We start from the raw sequence: 22,561 nt of genomic DNA on the forward strand, positions 1-22,561 counted from the left end.
TATAGGTACATACATAATTTGAATTTTATATATATAGATAGATAGATTCGTACATCAATAACGAGTTTTATTGCTTACATGCCAACACACTGAATATACATTTTTTATGCTTTCAATAGTTTGTGTAAGTTGTAAATGCCTCTTGGCTTACGCGGCTTGCTGGCATCCATGGCCTTAAATTAGTAACACAAGTTTCAGCGGGTAATGCGACAAGTTGATAAAATTGTGATTTTCAGTCGATTACACAAAGTAAACTATGCAGCTCATACTCTCGCACATTGGAACCGTGTATACACACACAAAACATAAATGTATCGGCTGTTGGTCTTACTCAGTGAGCAAAAATGGCGCGACTAGCTAAATCGACTTTGTTTGCGTTACTAGCATTCCAAAAACTTGTCGCTTCTCAGTTTACTTGGTGGGTACATATGTGTGTACTCTTTATGCTTTGAAAAACTAGCGCCTAAATTAATGAGTAAACTTCTGCAACCATACATACATACATTCATACTATATATGCATGTATGTATACATGCATAGTTTTTTTTTTATGTGCGCACTTGAGTGGTTGGGGTTTGGTTACGCGGTGGCGTATGAGTAACTTTTAATTACAAGTATTAATAGTATATATTTTGCAGGAATGTTTATCGTTTTATATTGCGTGTAGACACTTAACCATTAATTAGCATATGTTTACTGCTTTTATTTCCGCTATGCAATTTTTACTTTTCGGTTTAACGAGAGAAAACTTTATGCATAAATATAAAGGAATATTTGATATTCAGTTTGCCTGCTCACTAATTATCATCGAAATTCATATGAGACTGAGGCCAAAAATGTCTGTGCAAGAATAAAACTAATCTAGTACGTCTAATACTAGTATTACCATACAATAAAGAACACTGATTGTGTTGATGTAATAAAATGATTTTTACGGCAGCAAGTTGATGTTTTTGGCAATGAAACCGATTGCTGGAATTAGTAATATTCCAGTCATTAAGATTAATTGTTTATCGGAACAGCAAAATAAAACTTAAGTGCCATGTTTTGTTTATCCGTTTTCTATCCCCAGTGGGAAAAGTAGTAACGCATTATATGCGTGATAAATAATGTAATGTATTTCTTATGATATTCTAGTACTGTTTAATATGTAATCAGCATTCTTATGTATCAAAAAAGTCCCAAAAAATGCACACAAACTTTCCCCGATGCTAAGGGTAATGTTAAATTTAATGACCCACCTTTCTTAAGACATCGCCGTATGAAAAAAATAAAACTATTTTCGATTGTGAAACCCTCTGTTTTACTGATTATTTTTTCGATTACTTTACATTACATTTCCCAACCTGATTTTTGTACGTAAAATAATTGATCTTGGGTTATTTTTTTAAATACTTTTTAGTTTTATGTTCATTCGTATTTTATCTCATAAATGCGGCCGACCTCATTTTAGGTAGATTCTACCTTATGTCGATGAAGTGAGAAGAAAGAGGTGAAAAATGAAAAAAAAAACCTTAGAAAAACAAGTTAGAAGTCTTAGTTCGCAAGTATTAAATATAGTTCTTTTTCATCTTTCCGAAATCTACCGCTAGCTACATGGTGAGCAGAGGCGGTCTACCCCCAAACATCCTCATGTTCAGTTAGACATAATGAGATAAACTTATATTAGTGAACCCGCATGGCGTCAAAACGCCAACATTTAATTAATTAGTTTTTGAAACCCTATCCAAAAACCTCTAATAATATTCGTAATAATTAGTCTAAACCATTTCTCAGTGACGAGAGGTCTCGCATGGTGTCGGTTTTCATTTCATCAAATTTCAAATCTCCCTGTAACTTCAAAAAATAAAACCTGTGCTCGGCTATGTAGAATCCCAGTTCTTTAATTTGCCTTCTCATTTTGGAAATTCGAAATAACATTGCAGATGTGATAACCTTAAAAAAAAACAAAATTGATGGCAACTATAATTGAAAATATTATCAGCCTATATCTTTCTTGAAACTCTTTCGTTTGACACTAATATTTCGATATATCATTTATGTATCTTTTGTATAAGTAAAACAAGTTGACTTTTCAACTTTAAAAGTATTTTCAAACTTAAGTCTTTAGACTGCCATTCTTATAAATATTTCAATTAACTGATGAAGTAAGTTGAATTTAATATTTTTATTGAGCTTTGTACGACGATTATTTTATTAGGAAAAATGGAAAAAGCAACAAAGTCTAAGCGGTAGAAGTTATAGCAGCTATTTCGGAGATCACCACATCTCCTCATCAGACTTCTCTTTCTAGACTGCTGAAGAGAAAGGACTGGGATATTGGGATATAGATTTGTTCATATAACTTTTTTTTTTATAAATTCATAGTTTGAGATTTTCGTATTTCTGGGAAAACGGGTGCATGCTATTGAAGAACTGAGTTTTTTTTTAATTTTTCACTTATTTCTAATCACCTCATCGACATGAGGTAGAATCCATCAGACGAATTGGATTTTCATTAATACGTGTTTTTCTTTTTCTTCGAAAAAACAAGTGCATGCAAGCTCCGTAAATTTCAACCTGTGACTACTGGTTCCGACGTTTCAAACGTTGAGTTTGACTCAACCTAATTTCAATTTATTTCATGTCCGTCCACCTTGCAAGCAATTAAAAACCGTTCGCTGTACACCCCATAGTCTAAATTATTTTTGCAATGCAATTTCGAAACAAAAAGTTACTATTGTTTTGGCAGATTTTAGTGTCGCCTTTTTATCTTTTTCGGAGTCATTTATGTTCGGCAATCATTTTTATTTTATTTTTTTTTGCCGAAGATATGACGAAAAATTTATAGAAAAGGTGTTGGCTAAAAAGGAATCGGAAATGCCTTGCAAAAATACTTCCAAATCAGGCGTATACGGAGACTTTTTTCTGGTACGGGCTAATGTACATATGTATGTAACTTATTAAAATGTTTTACGCTCCACTTACCTGTCCTTGTACTGACTAATTGGTGGCGAGTTGAATACGGCTACGTTTGGTTTCCCGCTCAATTGCAAAGTTTTTCGTGCTTTCCCAAGTTGGTTCTCAGCCACACAAGAGTAATTACCAAAGTCCTGGGGATGCACTTTCCGTATAATCAGCGTGTGACGTGAGCCACGATTCTCCATAATGTGACGTTCGGTGGTGTCCAGCTGCATGGTGTCTTTGAACCAAATGACCTGTGGGCGTGTGGGCCAACAACATTATTCGTGGCGCGAAGGGAGCAGGGGTCAATTTTGTTGCATGAGATGTGTTTCATATGGCAAGTGACATGCGGCATGCGGAAATGTGAGCGTGTTTTCGTAACAAATGTGAGGGTTGGAGAATATTTTGATTAAATGAGTGTTAAATGGAATGAAAATGATATTTTAATGGCGGGCGTGAGAGGTGGAGGCAACGCCCCGTTTGATGAATAGGGGGGTTAAGCAAAATCAACAATTAAGAGACAAAAGCGTAAACGAAACGTCATTTAAGCCATGGTGTGAGGCAAAATGTGTATATATATATGTGTGTGTGAATACGCATGTGAGTGTCAGAGAGTAAAGATGTTAAGTAAATAAAGACATCCGAAGAAATAATAAACAGACGTGAAGGATTAAGTGACAGTTATGAGTGGCAGGCAGTAAGCGCAACGCGGTACGTGACACGCGGCACCCGGTGACGTGTTGTTAGTGTGCGCGCACACAGAGTTTTTTGTTTGTTTTGTTTTCGTACAGGAAGTGAGAGTAATCAAATTATTGCGATTTCCCCAATGTACATAAATTTGTACAGAGTGCGCCGCCAAAAGTGAAGAGATAGTATAAAAGATAAACAAAATATGAGAGCCGGAAGGCATGGCGATCAGCAAGCAACCGCAAGCATGGAGGCGAAAAGACATTGCGTCGTGAGTGTCCGTCGACATATGAAAAGTGTCAAAATGTGGGCGGATATCAGCAAACAGGCAAAGTGAACAGCGAGCAGTTAACGGCGCGCATTGAGACAACGAAACGAGTATGGTGCGAGGAAAGTGCGGAAGGCGCGGCAAAAGCACAGGTAAGCACATCACGTTAAGGCGCATCACGTACGCGGCCATCATGTGAACGTCAACAGGAATGTCAGAGTGTGAATCGCGTGGCGAGCGCAAATGGAACGCAACCGGAAGGAATAAGCACGCGCACACATATAAAGTTGAACGGATGAGTGAGCGGATGTGAATGGGTAGATAGAAGGGGATGAGCGGCAGGATAGAGGTAGAAAGGAACCGACAACCACACATACAACAGCAGGCGGGCAAACAAACAACGGGTAGATAGCATTGTGCCATAAGTTGCGGCGGGTTTTTATGAAAACAGCAGGTGCGCAAAATGTGGGACAAATAAATTGGGCAACAGGCGGAAGCGTATGGCGGCAGGGCATACGAAACAGATAAGCGCCGAGAAAAAAATACAAAACAAAAGAGGAGAAAATAAAAAAAAAACAGAAAAGCGGACATTCAGAACAAAAAATAAAAAGACAAAATCAAAAACAGTAGGCGCATGAGTGGAAAAGTATTAAATTTTTGTCGAGTACCGACAAATATAAGGACAAAGTGGCGGCAGCGTATGAGTACGTGAGCATATTTCCAAGTGTACGCAAGTGCGATTGTAGGTTTGTGTTTTGTGTTAGCATTGTTGTTGTTGTTGTTGTTTTGGTTTCAAGGTTCCAAAAGCGTGTAAGGTGCAGCAGCCGGCACACATTCGTTGAAGACGTCACGTCAGGCCGTCAAGTGTGGGCCCGAGGGGTTAAATTCCATTAAAATTGTTGTCATTTTGGGTTGAGTAGCACAGGTGGGCAAACGTGTGTGTGTGTGTTGGTGTGTGTGCGTGTAAACATTGTGCGCATATTTGGCGTCACCCAACGTCATTGTTTCGTCGTATTTTTTATTAAATATATATTTTTTGCGTTGTTGTTATAGTTGACATTGTGCGCGTACCGGTGTGTCAACATCAAAAAACAACAAGCAGCAAAGTCAAATGTGACACACAGTAGCGGCGAGATTTACATACACAGGATGCGCCATATGTTGTCGGCCAGCACAGCAGCCAGATGGCCAAAAAAGTGGCCAGTCAGAAAACAACGGGCGGGCCGGGCCGTGTCGCCCAGTTACACATGCAACATGAAAACAGTTAGTCAGTATGTCATTCAGTGCAACCAACAGTGATGTTGGCGTTTTTTTTTTTATTGTTTACAGTAAAATTCGTTGAGTTTGACAAAATTATTTTATGCAAAAAATTGTTTACATTTGGGCGCATAGTTGACATGTTGGCGTTTGAAGTCGTTGCATTGCCATGGTTGTGATTTTTGTTTAGTCGCACAAACACATCCCAGCACGGAGTAGTGTTGACATTTTGATAAACGGCCGCGGCGTAATGAAAACGCGAGAATCGTGTAAATTTCAAAAAATATTTTTATTACATTTTTATTTTTTTCCAAGTTAGTTATATTTGGTCCAATGGATTGTCGTTGTTGTTGTTGTTGGCAGTAGCAGCCAGCCGCAATAGTTGTTGTCAGTTTGATTGATTTATGAAGTGTTGGTTTCATGAAAGTAGAGAAAAAATAAAAAAAGCGAATATTGCTTTAGTTAATAAATATTTACATATAAAATACATAAAATATTTATCGTAAATAAGTGCAGACATATGCAGGCTAAATTTAGTAGCGAAAATATTCTGAGTGCATAAATACGTATATGTGTTTATGTAGTGCTATTTGTAGTGATGGGGAGTATTTTTAGCTTTTCTCGTTTATTTACGGGTATAATAAAAAGAAAAGTTGACTGATTTTTGGAAAGTAATAAATACATACAATGAGAACTGCATATTGATTTCAAAAACATTTATAGAAAAAAATTACTCTTTCATGTCTTGTGCGTCATTTATATGGATGAGAGCTGCAAACAGCCTTTTAAATGGGAGCAAATTAAAAAAAATGTACATTTTTTTTTTATATCTATTAAAGCCTTTATTGTATTTTGTACCTATATTTGTTGTACTAAAAAAGAAGGCAATTCTTACTTTACTAATATCACCATTTTGATAATAAATGAAATGAAATGAAATTAAAGCCTCTTCTTCTACAAAAGCTACCAGCGAAAAAAGTTGTGAATGGTAAATGAAGGCGAATAATGATTTTTTGTGCACTGTGAGAAAAGACTGGGCGTTTTCAATTGGCGACAGTTGGCACAGAGGAGAAACGACTGGCGTGCTTTGCTGAACTCGGCCAAAATCGCTTAGGCGGTTACAGCGCCAAAAAAGAAGAAGAAGAAAAGAGAAAAAACGCCTTGCAATATTAAGAAAAATGTTATGAACTCACTGAGGGAAATAACGCATAGTAAAAATTAGTAATTTTATTTGGTTATCGTTTTAAAATATGCGTATTTAAAAATAATACTTTCATACCACGCACGCGTGTTGATTCAAACTCAAAATTTGAAAACACATGTCTGGCTGTAGCTGAGTGCGCGAAGGTGCTTGCCACAATTTGTTAATTTCCAGAGGGTCAGTGTTCCAATCCCATTGTAGGCAGCATGGAAATAGACTTTTTTTTGTTTATCTTAATTATAAAAATGCATCAGTGGAACGCCAAAGGCTTAATTTTAATGTGGGCGTATTTGAATTGAATATTTCCATACTAAATACTAAAATTTGTATGCTAGCATTTATTACGAGTTGGGTTGGTGGTAAAAACAAATCGCATATAAAAGAGCACCAACCCAACTCGTAATAAATTTTTGTATACAAATTTAGTATTTAGTATGGAAATATTCAATTCAAATACGCCCATAATAAAATGAAACGTTTTTCATTTCACGGATGCTTTTTCATAATTAAGATTAAAACATGCTGCCTATAACGGGGTTCGATCCTGACCCTCTAGCAATTAACAAATTGTGGCAAGCAACTTTGCGCACTCAGCTACAGCCAGACATGCGAACGTGTTTTCAAATGTTGAGTTTGAACAAACACGCGCGCGTTGTGTAAAAGTATTATTTTTAAACACGAATATTGTGAAACGATAATCAAATAAAAAAATTGTATTCTTACTATGCGTTATTACCCTTAGTGCATTCATAAAATTGTTCTTAATACCACAACGCGTTTTTTCTCTAAGTGTAGATTTTCGTACATTTCATATTAGTTATGGTGTTTTTTTTCAGATATCGACATTTCACGTTCTAATAGCTTAAACAGAGACGACATTTTGGCAAACTTAAATGAACAAGTTAATCTCTCTCTGGGAGACTCAGCTTCTGAGGATGAGGACAACCAGCTTCTTGACAACTTTCGAGGCGAAGATAAGAGTAGCTATATTACTGAAAAAGTTGAAGAAGCGGACTCAGGTTCTGTAACGGAAACTGAACCACAATCTAATTCTGCTCAAACTTCGCGTTCTGCCAACTCAGTAAAGATGGACATGTTTGGTCAACAAATAAGGGTCGATTATCTCGCTGAATTCCAACCGTTAATATAGTCCGCATCGCTCAAGAACCTGCTGGCAGGTCTAGCTCATTAAATTCTTAAAATTTTAGCTAACCTCAACGACATTTTAAAATAGTTATCGTGTTCTTCTTCTTAACTATTTTAACAAAGTTAATGTCCGCTTGATCCCAAGTGAGTTAAGGTGGAAAATAAAATATGTTTACAAACACCTTCAACAAAGTAATACCCAAATCAATGAAATCTTTTCATATTCTACCCAACTCAATCCTCTGTCACTAAATTACGCTCCTTAGTGCACTGATTGAGAGTTTCCACGATTTAGAAACTTCAACAGAAAATCATTTAACCATTACCTGACACTTAAACTTTGTTCGCAAGATTGATTTCCCGACCCCCAACCCCCCTGCCAGCGCAAATTCGAAGATATCACGCACTTCGGCATGACATGCATCCCCAATATATAAACTACAGGCTTATTATGTGTTTGTATATGTATGTATGTATGTGTATAATTGTTGTTGCGTGCTAAATTTTTTTTTTTTATACATTCGAATTCATCAATTTCTGCCACTTCTAATCAATCATTCACACTTGTTTAATTTTTCACATTTCGCAGAAATCTTTGCATTTTCCGTTAAGTTTCTTTAGATGAGAAGGCAATGATATGCCGCGCATGTTTATGTGAGTGTATGTGTAGGTGCGCGATTTTAGCTGCAGAGAAATGCTTTTCATTACGCACATACCACAATGACGTAGCTGATCCTACTCGCACATACATACATATGTATGTACATACATGTAACTCAGCATGATCTGCCCATAAACGTCTACGGCAAACGAAATGTCTTCATTTCCGACAACATGAAATGACAGATGGCGAGTGGCGACTAGCGGCTGAAGATTGCTGTCACTAAATAGCAATGATAACATTCAGCGCGAACTTCTAGGCAAACTTGCAGTGCATTTGTGTGTGTGTGTGTGTGTGTGTGTTCGAGTGCGTGTTAAAGTACTTTGCAAGTGATACGTGCGATTTGCTCGGAAAACTTTCTATACAAATGATGGTGTCTGAAAGCGTAAGCACTGCAACAACAAAGGAGCTAAAACAAGCTAAAACTCTAAGCAACATCAGCGGTATCCTAAAGAACGAAAAAAGTTGAAAGAATGCGAATGAAGAAAGAAAAGGCATGACTACTACTATGACAGAGAAATTAGTATTGATGAGCAGCAAAGCGAAAAATACCAATCAGCACTAATCAGCAAAAAGTAAGAAACGTAAAAATGAAAGAAGGAAGTTGAAGCAGATTGTATGTACAGTATTTACACGTACATACATTCTTATAAACAAACATATATACATATGTACATACATGCATAAATAATAAATAGTACACTCACTTTTACACAAGAAATTACAACAACAAAATTGTGTTTTAGGTAGAATGTTATTGTTGGGAGTGACTCCAGAAAAATTTTGTCGACTTGCTTACATAAGAACATAAATATATTTGTAGATACATACATACATTAGGGAGGGCAATATTTTTTACTATGCGCGTATAGCTTAGGAGGATTCTAAGTGTAATTCTAAGCATATTTACAGAAGAAAGCATGGACCAAAAATCAATTTGGAGTTTGCCAAACTGCGAAAATAGGTTTCGAAGAAAATGTGAAACTGTTCACTGTTTCGAAAGTGAAAGTTAAAAAGAATAAAAAAATAAGTGTAGAAATGGATTCCTCATACCAAAAAACCCCTTAACGCATTTTTTTATACAAAATTTAAGCACTTCTTTGTGACACTACAGCGAAATGCTAAAAAATCTATTTTCACAATTTGGCAAACTCCAAATAGGTTTTAGGCCCATGTGTTTCTTCGGGAAATTTGCTTAGAATTACACTTAAAATCATTCTGGTGACCCGTCCTAATATACATATAAATGTGTGTGCCCTTAACCTTTCTTCACACACCTGGTACGGTCTGTGAGACCGAGTGATCATGAATATGTTTATTGCTCGAAAATAAATAACGGAAGCTGTCTTATTCTTTCAGTAGCTTAATGATTTGCTATTACGCAAAATTTTGTGTAACAAGTGCGACCTGGCTAAGTGGATATTCGGCGCTGTATGCTTTGAACGGTCTGTCGGACCGGGGTGTGTGTTTGTGCAATTATTTTAGTACGTAAGCAAGTAGTAGAAAAATTCAGTGAGTCTGACTGAAACAGTTGAATTTATGTTCATTTATTTGTTTGAAGTGTAAATAAAATGAAACAAAAGAAATAAAAGATTTTTTTTTCATTGACTTAATATTTTTTTCAGAGCTTTTCTAAGAGACCAATTTTGAATACATATATCATGTTAAAGGACTAACATAAGAATTACTATTCTTGTTTGGAATAAATAAATATTTTTCCTCTTTTTAACAAAATAAGTTGAATATTGTCTACTTAAACTAATTGCATACAGATATTTTCAATAACTTCAAAGACGCAACCTAGAGAATTGCTGAAAAGAAACCCGGTCTGGGAGACCGCGGTATGTATTTGTGTCACAATAAATCACCCGTGTGAAGGAAGGTTAAATGCGCGTGTGTATTTGTTGTTTAGAGCATGTCGGCATCATTGCAAGCAAAATGAAAGCGTTATAGAACATATGTACCATAAAAAAAAAAAAACGAGCTTTCTCATAAAGTTGTGACAACAAATTGGAAATGAGTTGCTGAGTAGCGAAAAGTGAACTAAGCGTCACGTCTGAAGTGTATGAGTAGAAGAAAAGGAAGCAGAAGGAGTAACAACGAGATAAAAAAAAGCTGCAACGACACCAGGGATTCGTTCAAAGTTGGCTAAGTGTTTGGGGATACAGTTCTGTACAATTTAGTTCACATGCCTGCTCCGAATGTACACCAGCATTTGGCTTGTGTAGCGTGGATATTGTTGTTGTAGTTGTAGAACACGTATGTAGGTATGTACATATGTACACCTGCAATCATTCAACTTTCCATTGGGCACGTACTTCATTTAAGTTCGATCAGCAACACCCGCGTAAAAGCAGACATCCACCGTTACATATATGTAAGTATGTATTATTGAGTATAAATATATTTACATACTATTGCGGTGCTAAATCATTTGTCGTCTCCTCCAGGGTGTTAACTGGAATTCAAAACCTGAAATGCAGCTGCGAAGAACTGCACAAAAGTATGCACATATGTCCATATAACTAAATATAAGCAAAATAGCACGGCTGTAACCGAAAAACTGTGATTTACTAATACACTGAGAAAAGAGTTTATTTTCGCGAACTAAATATGTTTTTGTCAACGCATTATTTGGTTATAGTTACATAGTTTGAGTTGACGAAATTTCGTGTTGAGAGAAATTTACTTAGCTGACTCTTTTCTCGGTCTAGAATTCCCCTAATCAAAGTTAACTAATTTAGTACAATGTTAGAAAAAAGTGGATTTTAAATCTTGCTCTTGATTGGCGCTATAAACCCAGTAACCATTTGGAGTCATTTATGAGACTTTAAGGAGTTCTATTTCAGAGCATTTACACTAGGGCTGCCACAAACCTGAGCCCATCGACCAGGACACTTAATATCCATATCAAAGCCGAAGACACAAGTGAATATGGTGCCAATATAATCCTTATAAGTACAGTTTCTTTGGTTCTGGCGTTGCATTATTCTGAAGTAATCTATATATATATAGATATATAATACGCGAATGGATTTTTTGTCCAGGTCATCAGATCTGCACCGCTCGTTCGATTTTCAAAAATGAGATGTCGAATTAAAGGGCTTGTTCTTTAGATGCATTGAGGTTTAACTTTTTCGAAAAGGGTTGCCATATTTAAAAGAATTTAATTAAAGTTATTTTAAATAATAAATCAACTATTCCTGTATGGGTTCAATCGAAATGGGTTTTAAAAGGTTTTTTTTTTATAAACTTAATATATGAGGGTTGCCACCTGTTTAAAAAATCGAATTAAATTTGAATAAAGGGAATTAGGTAAGAGAAGTATGTATCCACACTGTTTGGGTGCCAAACGAAAGGGGTTTGAGAAGGTGTTAGTTTGAAAATATTTTTAAGAGGGTTGCCACCTGCTTGATGTGTCGAATTTAGTTAACTTATACACAAGTTATATGAAATATTACAATATGGATAGCAAAGGAAAGAGTGCCAAGAATGTTTTAATTTGAATGCTAAGAATATTTTTGAGGTTTTGGTAGGGGCTTGCCGCCTAGTTAAAAGGTTAAATTGAAAACACACGAAACAATCAATGTACTCACGAAGCTGTGAGCCAGATTAAGTGAAACAACGAGGACGCCGATATTTTGAAAAAAGAAAAATTGCGACAAATGTTGTACGCTTTTATTTTTAAAATAAAATCGATGATATTTTGGAATCACTCTGTTCATTTGTAAGTGTCTGAGTGTGTAAGGTTGCTACAATTTAATTACTGTCTATGTAAATAATTGCAATTAATTGCTACAGTACTCGTATTTAATAACACTTTCTCATATTGCCGACATTTGTTTCTTGTTAAGCTAAGTTGTTATTATTTTTGCCTGTCAATCATGTTCGTTATAGCTAAATATGTGAATACTTATATATAAACTCTATACAATTGCATGAGCAAACGACACTTTCAAGTGCATTCGTCATTCGACTAGTGATTCGCTTGATCAACTCGCTTGATGCAACTAAATGAATTTCAATATTCACCTATGTATGTACTTAAATACATATATGAATGATGATATTCATAAGAGTATAGGACAATATTCACCTATGCATACACTTATATGTATAAGTAAGAATGAGTGTTTACCGCAATTCATATGAATTCATTCATTATTCTCGTCAACAACATATTTACATACATAAGTATTTAGTAAGAGGTGCTTGTGCGCTTCGAGCCGCACAAAATAATATCTAACACCTTTTCCGACGCCCTCTACCCGCTACAACATATATTTGCAAAAACTTCACACCAAACCAATCAGTAAATCTGCCATCAGGCAGGTCTGTCAGTCAATCAATCAACCAACCAACCAGAAAGCCAGCCCAACGCCCAACCAACCAACCAACCAACCAAACAATCCACCAACGAGCCACGTGCATACATAACACATATGCATATGTTTGTATGTATGTAGTCAGCCAGCTAACATTTAACTCGCTATCTGTTCAGCTCAAAACACAGTTAAGAGTGTTCATACAATTTTCATTTTGAATAGCACTTCGAATGATTTCAAGTTGATTTACGTGCAAATCCATCAATTCATTAAAATATTAAAATAGGTCTGCTTTTGCCAGACGAACAAATCAGTATGAAAGCATGAGTGTAAGTACATACATTAGGGTGGTCCAAAATAAGTATAATCGGAATTTCAATGCTCTCACCCCCTCAAATTGTTCTGATTTGAAATCAAAAACTATTTAGAGGTCTCTCAAAGTGCTTAAAGTTTGCCATGTATTTTATATGAAAAAAGACAACTTTTCGTAGAAATGGTATAGAATTCTTGAAAATCAAAATTTTTTATCGGAAAACTCTAGTTCGTTCTATTGTATATATCTTCCCAAATGTATTTTCTGGCATTTTCTGTGGGTTTTGTACAGTTAGTATGGAAAATTGTTAAATAAATAATTGGGTATTCTTACGGGGAATCTCCCGAAGAGAACTAGGGTTTTCCGATCGCAAAATATCGCTTTTCAAGAATTCTATACCATTTCTACGAAAAGTGTTTGTTTCCCATAAAAAATTCATGGAAAACTTTGAGGGCTTTGAGCGACCTCTAAATATTTTTTGGTTTCAAAATAAAAATTCAAACTTTACTTTTACACATGGACACATTTTGGACCACCCTAATGTACATAAAAATTTTCGATATGTATGCAATTATGTGTGCAAGTAAGTTGTATGCACATGCAAGTGACAGTGTTTATGTACCTACTTCTGCAGCATGTTGGGTGTTAGATGGAAGTGTTTCTGCCTGCTCTCATTGGAGCCTAGCGTGGAGTGGTACACGCATGCATACATACAGTGGCGCACACAGACGATTTTGTAGGGGAATTTTGAATCAGAAAATTTGAAAACTCGACACGCACTTCAGATATTTGCTTTTTTACAACCTTCGTTGGATTTGCCTATTGTAAGTAAAAAAGCGCTTGTGAAGACTTCTTGAAATAACTCTGCTTAAAATATACAAATGGATGTTAATGAAAGTCTGCCAAAGTTTAGAACTTTTCAGATAAATTTGAAGGTGTGAAGATTGTCAAACTTATTTTAGAAACCATAATTAATCACCCAAGAAATATTAAATGTATTAATCGGTTTGAGATATAAATGTGAGGTTTAAATAGGGCTTGCGGCTTAAAATATTTTTGAGGACATTGCCACATGTTTGACAAATTTTATTTAATTAATTGATAAAATAAATGAAATATTACAATACGGGTATGAAACAACACAAAAATACTTTTAAGGTACAATGAAGCACACCGGGTATTTGTTAATCCAAAATAAAAATTATCAAAATAGTATTCAATTATTAAAAAAAAAAATAATACTCCGAAATTTTGCATCGTATTTTAGCAAATAAATCAATTTATTATACTTCTTTTTATAGTCACAGTTATAAATGTGCTAAAGATTCTAAATTATAATTTTTTTGCAAATTCATACAAGTTTAAGTCATGGAACTAACCAAAAACCCCGAAGCTAAAAAATTTAATACATATCATACATTTATTAAAATACTATCACAATTTAAACAATTTAATTTTTCAGGAGGCTCATTGAAAGTTTTAAATTTGCTTTTGCAAGATGCATATTTGGGAGATAATATCAAAAGAGTAGGTACCTAAAATTTTACCTGAACCAAGAAAGCTTTTAAAATATTTGATGATTTTACTAAAGCGCCAACGAATTTTTAATTTTAATTTGTCTGTATGCTTTCCACAAATTTTAGGAGGATATCAGCCACGAACATATCCCCATATCCCTCTTTGGGTACCCCCATCTGTGTGTGCGTGGTGAGTGGGGATGTGCTTGCGGCGTCGTTTTAATCGTTTTGCTTATTCACCGCTGCTCTAATTTGAAAATTAATTTGCTAAGTAATTTACCTGGCACCTATGCTTAAAAGATAATTGCAGAACGCAAGCAGAAATTGAGAAAGGCGTGTAGGAGGCAAATGCAAACCTCAAATTGTTCTGTCAATCTCTCGTCAATGCATATGAGATGCTGCTGGTTATGGTCTCTTTGATAGGCACATCGTTATCGTTGTTTTGTTGTTGATTTTTCAACAAGTTATGACACAAGTACTTCATATATTTGGGTGCTGCTGCTATCAAGTGTCTCAATGAGATTTGGTTTCGTACATTAATTTGGCGAAATGAGAACACTTTGAACGTTGGGCACAAGTTAAAGAGTGTGCGAGTATCATTGATAAAAAAAAAATGCTTTTTTTTATATGAACCGAGTATAATGTAGAAATACCAAGATATGGCAAAACGCGAGCATTGTAAAAAAAAAATAAAATTTGCAAAAGTTATAAAACAAACAAAATTTTAAATGTCTAGCCGTAAGCCATTGTTTATCATATCATATCTCGATAAATATTGGTTGTATAAAAAAAATCAATTTGTAATTTTATATTGACAAAGAATCAGAGATTTATAAAAGATTTTTTATATTTTTTAAGTCCACTTTTGCATACGTTTGTTAATGAACAATTTAGAAAGTTGCTAAAAAAACATGTTTGCAGGTTTTTAAAAAAAATATATGTGATAGAGTGTATATCAACGATTTAACTTAAACATTTTTAAAGGTTGTCTCGATATAGGGCCCGAGACATTAATTGTTTACTGATATGACTGATAAGAAAATTTAAAAAATAAAAATTTTAAATTCAAATTACATCAAAATACGTCAAGTGGGCCACTTAAAAAAAGTTTCTTTCGGATAACCAAGCTAGTTAGGTACTTTGATAGAGGTACAGGTAATATTTGTTTGCCTATAATTTATTTTGCAAAAATCCTCTTTGCAACAAATCGCGAATTTTCTTTGATCTGTCATATCCCCCGAACGGGCGCAGATATCTTAATCATTTTGGTTTAAATTAAGCGGAAAACTATATGGTTTTAGCAGAAATTATTAAATTTTTGGTAAAAAAAGTACTTCTCGAAAAATTAAAATTTTTTCGCAAAATTTCGTACAAAAAGGAAAACTTTAATGTTTCGTACGTAAATCTTTAACATACTAATTTAAAAAATAAAAAAAATTAGTAACCACTTATACTAAAGAAATGACAAGTGATTTTCCGACGCCATCTAACAAATTGTATACCTATTTTATTATTTATAATATCTCGAATTTCATTTTCATCGTCCAGGGAATGAATTTTACATTTGAGATTATGAGTACTAGAAAAAGGTATAAAATAATGAATCGAACAATGGATGAGGGATTTTCAAATCGAACTTTCAACGCTTGCTCTTCCAGTGTCTGTTCTTCGTTTGTAATCTGTGTCTCAATTTTCGAAATAAATACATACCGCTTATAGCAGACGTATACGGGAAGTCAAAAAAAAAACAACAAATGCTTCAGGCAAAAGAACCCGTTTGGCATTCAGAAGGCAATACTAAAGAGTTCAAAGACGTGAGCAAGTTAATGAGGAATACTGATACCGAACATACTCGGGGAGAGTTTTACATCAAAGTAATCCGGACTCCTGGGTGATCAGATCCATGCTCTTAACCACCTACATAACTATATCTAAAGAAATAACACAGATGAACCGCTGGTGAGAACTACATGCAACAATTCGAACTAATTGAGAACTGCCCATATATTCCGCACTTTCCAAATTTCGATATATTATAGTTTGTTTAAGCATATTGTAGTATTTGTAACAATGAAATATTAGCCGTCATCGATTCGCCTACAGTTAGCGAGTGGCGAAGCGAACGAACTCAATGAGGTACGACCAAACTCACTATTGTCCATTCTTGCTAGCTAACTTTGTTGTTGCGTTCATATACAACATTTGTCCTTAAGCGATCTGAACTCAAACATAGCAAGCAGCGAAGTGGCGAATCGGAGACGGCTATAACTATAACTATAACTAAATTTTCATTATGCATTGAATATTGAAATTAAATTTAGTTTAATTTTTTGTTTGACCCTTATTAAAACTATTTTCAAATTCAATTAACTCTTTATTTAAGTGAGTAAAAAAATATGGCTGCACCGTGCTAAAAGTGGTTGCAAAAGCAGAGCTGGTATACAAGTAAACAGCTGTTAAACAAAACTGTGGTGTGTGTAGATATATTGAACAGCTGACTAAACGTGTAACATGTCTGAGTGTGGTTATGATTTAATGTTTATTTAAGTGCAGAGCATAGGTCAATTAAATCAAAATTAAAAAACAAATTAAAATTGATTGGTGAAACTAAAAATTCGAAAATTAATGTAATTTTCACTTAAATGATTCTGGTGAAACGCAGCCTAAATATAATTTAATTAAATTTACTGAAATTGGAATAGCCATATACATATGTATGTATGTAAGTATATGCGGCGAATATATGAAAACTAGAGAATACATATCTGTAACTATTTTAGATGAAAGTTTTCTACTTTTTATTTGACCTATTGGAGGAAAAGCAATTTGTAGTGTAGCTGTGGCAAGACTCGATGGACTACAACAAACGCCAGATGGTTTTTGTAAGCACACAGAAAGCAAAATGCACTTGAAGTGTGCCAAAGAGCCATTACTCATAGGAAACCCCATTTAGTCGCTCTTGTAACCAGATAGCCCAGCCAATGTGGCACGATTTTTAGGCGTAGCGTCAAATAACTTCCTAACGGATAAAAAACCATATCGCCTTGCTCTTTGAAATATCAAAGTGTTCTGTGTAATATTTTTAATTATTTAAAAATTTTTGGACTATCGCCACGCTGTTGGTAAAGTTGGAAGAAACATCGTTTTGTAGAGTAAATAAGATCTACATATATAAAGAAAGATGAACAGGAAATAATGCTACTCACATACGTCATGTACACGTACAACCTTAGTTATGTTTTGTCAAGTTATAATGCTACTAAATACAAGGCACCAGTAAGGAACTAGTTACATAATTGGAAAAAGGTGCTTTCCAACCTTTTTGGGCAGTTTTTGGGCAGCAGAAACCACAGCGAGGGGTATACACCTAACTACATATGGCCAATTTCAGATGAGAAATTTAAATGCCTACAGGGCGTATGAGTAACATTATTTCCTGATCATATTTCATTTGACTTTCTATCTATCCATCGATTTTCTTCGTTGATAATTTGGTTTTTGGTAGAAGAAGAGGCTTTAATACAAATGAAAAAATTTACTGAAAACTGTCGTTTTTTCAGCACTTTACGTACCGGCACCGAGAAAGTATTTGCTTTTCGGTGAGCCTGAAATAACAATTAGTTTGCATTTCGTTAAGTAGTTGGTCATGCCGCTGCAGAGACAACAAATTTCACATGGAGGGTACCTAGTAGCACCTATTGACCGAAACAAATTCTCCAACTCTGAGATTAATCAATCTGGTACCAGCTGATAGTAGTAGACCTCCTCTGCGGTGAAAAGACCAGGTGGAGACTCCAACAAATTCGCTTGGTCGGTTACAATGCCAAACAAGAAGAAGGAAATTAGTCCGTTGGAATGCGTGTTAGGTACACTCTAAAAAATATTTGTTTAAATTTGCGCATATTAAGATAGGTAACCAGTTTCCTCTCTTAATGAATGCAAATTTAAACACTGCTTTCTTACTTTTACTTATCATATGTGTGGCGTAGAACAAATTTCAAATTTGTTTTTTGAGTTTTAAACATTTATTGTTCACATTTTCACAGTTTACACATAAAATGTTTAAAATTTCCTCTAAAAAATTTTCGTTTAAATCTACGCATATAAAGAGAGGTAACCAGTTTCCTCTCCTAATGTGTGCAAAATTAAACACTGTCTGTTTACTTTTACATATCAAATTTGTCACGTAGCGCACACAAGGGATGGGTTTTGGGGCAAAATTTATTATGATATAAGAAATTTTGATAGAAAAAATCTTCTTTTCCATTTCTTGTGCGTCATTTTGTAAGAATTTTTCTTTTTTCTTGAGAGCTCTTTGAAGTTTAACTGCGAATGAAAACATTGTCTTAAAAATATGCAATGTATACTCACTTAGGGCCGGTTACTCAATGTCTGGTTAACACTAATCTGCGGTTGAACATCGTTATCGACGTTTTCGACTCCATGCATACAACAGGGAGTCGGTAACGTCGATAACTATGTTTAACCGGAGATTAGTGTTAACCAGACATTGAGTAACCGGCCCTTACCGTTGGTTTTTACACTTTACAGCCTAAAAAAGTTTACCACTGATATGTACTTAATAAGCATTCGAAGATTTAATTTGCTAACTTCGAATTCGTTCCACCAAAATGAGCTACATGATAAAAATACAAGTTCAGTTAAATTTTCGTTATTCGAAGTATTAAAAAATGAGAAACCAGAAATCGACGAAAACGAATATAAAAGTGTAAAAATTTCGTGAAATTATTTAATTTATTTATATTAAAATTATTTTGTAAAATTTTGTATTACTTTTGAAAGTTCAGTGCATCTTTAACCGTTAATTTTTTCATAATTTAATGATCGGATCTAAACCAAATTACGAGACGACCCTTAAGGTACCATCTTTCCGGTAGAAAAAATAATTATTGGAATCGGTTCACGCGGTGCAAAGGTATGCGGTGGAATAAATAAAAGAAGTAAAAATACTCCGAAGAATTGATAACCTCCCCTTTTTTGAAGCCGGTTTTAAATAGTCTGAGTTCTTTGTAAATTTTATGTAAATAAAATGCAATTGATGATACTTAAAAAGTTTATTTATTTATTTCATACTGTAAATAAAACTTTCATAAATGTATTTTAAAGAGCGAATTTGGGTATTTGCTGATGATATATATTTAGAAGTATAAACCCTTTCCCCCAAAAAATATATTCCTGCGTGCGCCCCTGGCACTCAGTATTTATTATTTGTAAAAAATATATTTTTACTTTCAAAATGTTTGTAATTTTAAACATTTCATGAGTATATTTTAAACAACTCATGTTCAAAATCAAATCTTGAACATCTTGTGCGTATACTTGAACAGATTCTGGTTGAAAAATAAACACTTTTCAGTAGTAGTTTTACATGCATTTTTTAGAGTGTAGTTAGTATAACGTTGGCAGAGTTTACAAAATAAAAATTTTCCAGCATGTAATGAAAGTGCTGCTCGTCTGTAGGCATTTTGATATCGAATTGAAAACGTTGACGTTGGAAAATTCTTTCTGAGGGCATCTCAAACATTATGGATAATTTTACAGCACTCTCAATGAATTCTTCGTATACCAAAAATGAAGACATTCTAATACAGCTTAAAATTGTTTAACTTAACTGTTACAAAAACCTGCTTCTTTTTTTTTAGTTTTCAGAATAAATTAAAAATATTCCTATTTAATGAAAGCAATTGTTAAAAAGGCCTCGTCCTTACGTGTATACTTATAATTTGGTTTCTTTTCCCCTTTTGTACAGCACAAAAAATTTAAAATGGGAATTCATAGAAATTGTATCAAAATCATAATTTGCATAATTTGCGCGGTGAATTACAAAAATACCCATATGACACCATTTTTGATTATTTTTGGCGACCGATTTTGGAAAAGTTCTATTTTTTTATTTAAAAGTTGTATCAGTTAATTGAATAAGCTTTAGAATTACTTCTAGCCTCCAAGCAGGGGTAATGGAGCTACTGGAAAAGAGTTTATATTCTCAACTATGTAGAATTACCTGCATTAAAAACTATATTTTTTTTTTTAGAGCGATAACATAACAATAAAAGAGAAACCACTCTTTTATTTAGTTTTATACTAACAACACCAACAACAATTTCAGGTAATGTGTGTGCAAATGCACGAAGCAATGGACGACACCGACAGTGGAATTTTATGCCATTAACATAAAAACGAAACTTCAAATGAGAAGATAGCGAATGGGCGAAATAAGCCAATGCAATGAAAGGAATAACGGCGCAAACGCAAATGTATAAATTGCATGCGGAAATGTTGTTCTCTGCACAATTCCCCTACTACCCTGGGGTACTACCACTCCCAATATGGCCAAGCAAATAAAACATTCGCGAGCGAGTAATGGTAATGACATCAAAATAGCAAAAAACTTTGTAGCCAACTCAGCTCGCACCACCTTACAAACATATATATGTACGTACATTAGATTGGTCCAAAAGCACAGGAAAATCGACTTTTTGGTACTTTCAGTTTTTATTCAATTAATGAATACATACGGTGCTACAAAAGACAATGGTTGCATGCAATTTTTATCTCATGTAGTAGAGGTGGTAGAAAGGTAAGACAATAGCAGACTCCATCGGTGTATAGAGAGATCGCCTCTCGGTCGGACACTCGTCGGTCGGTATCTTCCAGTCTCTTCGGGATGGGACAGCACTTGCACGTTACAGCTGAAGTCCAAATTGCCTACCATATAATCTGTCGTCTTACTTAATTGCATTTGATTCAAGATCAACCCATGTCCGAAGTGTCTAGTCCTTTAAAGGCTTGACTCTCTGAGTCTGACCGCCGATTTCTTATCCACTTCTTTCAGGGCAGGATCTTAGTGCATCTGTTACTACTGCGCTTGCTGCCCTTTGTATGCTGCTTAGTTTGCTGGCACTATATTGTCTGCTTAGGCTGGGCCACCAAACCAAGGCCTTCCAGACCATGGCTGTAGAAAAATTCTCCAGGCTATAAAGATTTTTCCGTATTTGAAATTCTGCTAATGTTAAAAGTATGTTTCAGATCTGCTCTACCACCTCTACTGCATGCCATAAAAAGTACACGCAATCATTTATCTTGTAAGGCTTTTATAGCAATTCTAAGAAAAAATGTACTTTCCCTGGTTAAATATTAACCGATTTTCAAATACAAAAAATACGGTTATCCTTATTTTCAATATTCTTCAGTTCCGGGGCTAGCTGGAAAAAGTATTTGAACCACCCCTATGTACATACATATATACACACATTAAGAGCAGGGTCCAATGACATGCACATGCACCATGGTGGCCAATAAAACGCGAACCCAAATGATTCACAGAAATGTGCTAATAAAGTGAAAATGGAAAATTACGGCGACGCATGGCTAATACCTTGCCTGTGTGTGCATGTGTATGCACATATGTATGTGGATGCCGGGTGCTTGAAAATTCCCAGTGAAGTTTGTATATTTACGTTGCTAGATGGCTCTACGTTGCACTAATATAATTTCGCCAATTGACATTTCTGGTCACCGCCCAAAGCAATTCTTTTGCTGCACCTTCATTATAAGTAGCAGTACGAGTATTGGGCAGAAGTTTTCACACTGCAACATTTCATTTCATTTGTGGAAAATATTGTTTTTGTGGGGCACGCATTGAGCGTATACTCACTTTAAGAAGGTAGTTAGGGCAATGAAAATAAATTAAACAAAAGATCTCAAATAGCTAATAACGATAAGCAATATGAAATCAACTGCATACATATTTATGTACGTATGTAGGCAAAGGAGTGCATAATTCATCAGTAATGTACAAAAAATGATATCTGATGGGGGGTTGTGTATTGGACTTACATAGTTACATAATTATAGGTATTTCATGCAGTTTTTTCTTTTTATACTAAACGAATTATACAAATAATTTTATGTGAATTATACCTCAGGTTGCGTTTCTCCGTGAACTATACACACCAGCATAGCCTCGTGCCCTTCACCAGAGAAAACGATGGGACGCTCAACGGATATTTCAGGTGGATCTGCAAATAAAATAAAAATAAATGTATTTAACACAAATATAATTATTTACATCACATACGCATTATTTATATGTAAAATAATATCTTCTTAAGTCTACTTTCTTTTTATACCCATACTCCCCCCTTCGTATTTCCTTGTTTTCCTTATTTGGTCTCTCTATCTCTATCTCTATCTCTATCTCTATCTCTATCTCTATCTCT

At 34.8% G+C, this 22,561-nt stretch overlaps 1 protein-coding gene across 1 annotated transcript in view; it reads right to left on the reverse strand.

The window, feature by feature from the left end:
* The window catches only part of LOC118738149 (basement membrane-specific heparan sulfate proteoglycan core protein), a 102,755-nt gene that overhangs the window by 64,154 nt on the left and 16,040 nt on the right, over positions 1–22,561 (reverse strand). Inside the window, exons 3-4 of the mRNA XM_036469072.1 lie at positions 22,263–22,360; positions 2,968–3,197 (exon numbers count right to left, since the gene is read on the reverse strand). Of these exons, the coding sequence (XP_036324965.1) occupies positions 2,968–3,197; positions 22,263–22,360 (328 nt within the window). The remainder of the gene's footprint in view (positions 1–2,967; positions 3,198–22,262; positions 22,361–22,561) is intronic.

This window comes from Rhagoletis pomonella, unplaced genomic scaffold (assembly GCF_013731165.1).
Source record: "Rhagoletis pomonella isolate Grant_MI unplaced genomic scaffold, Rhpom_1.0 Rhpom_scaffold_00004, whole genome shotgun sequence".
NCBI classification, from domain to species: Eukaryota; Metazoa; Arthropoda; class Insecta; order Diptera; family Tephritidae; genus Rhagoletis; species Rhagoletis pomonella.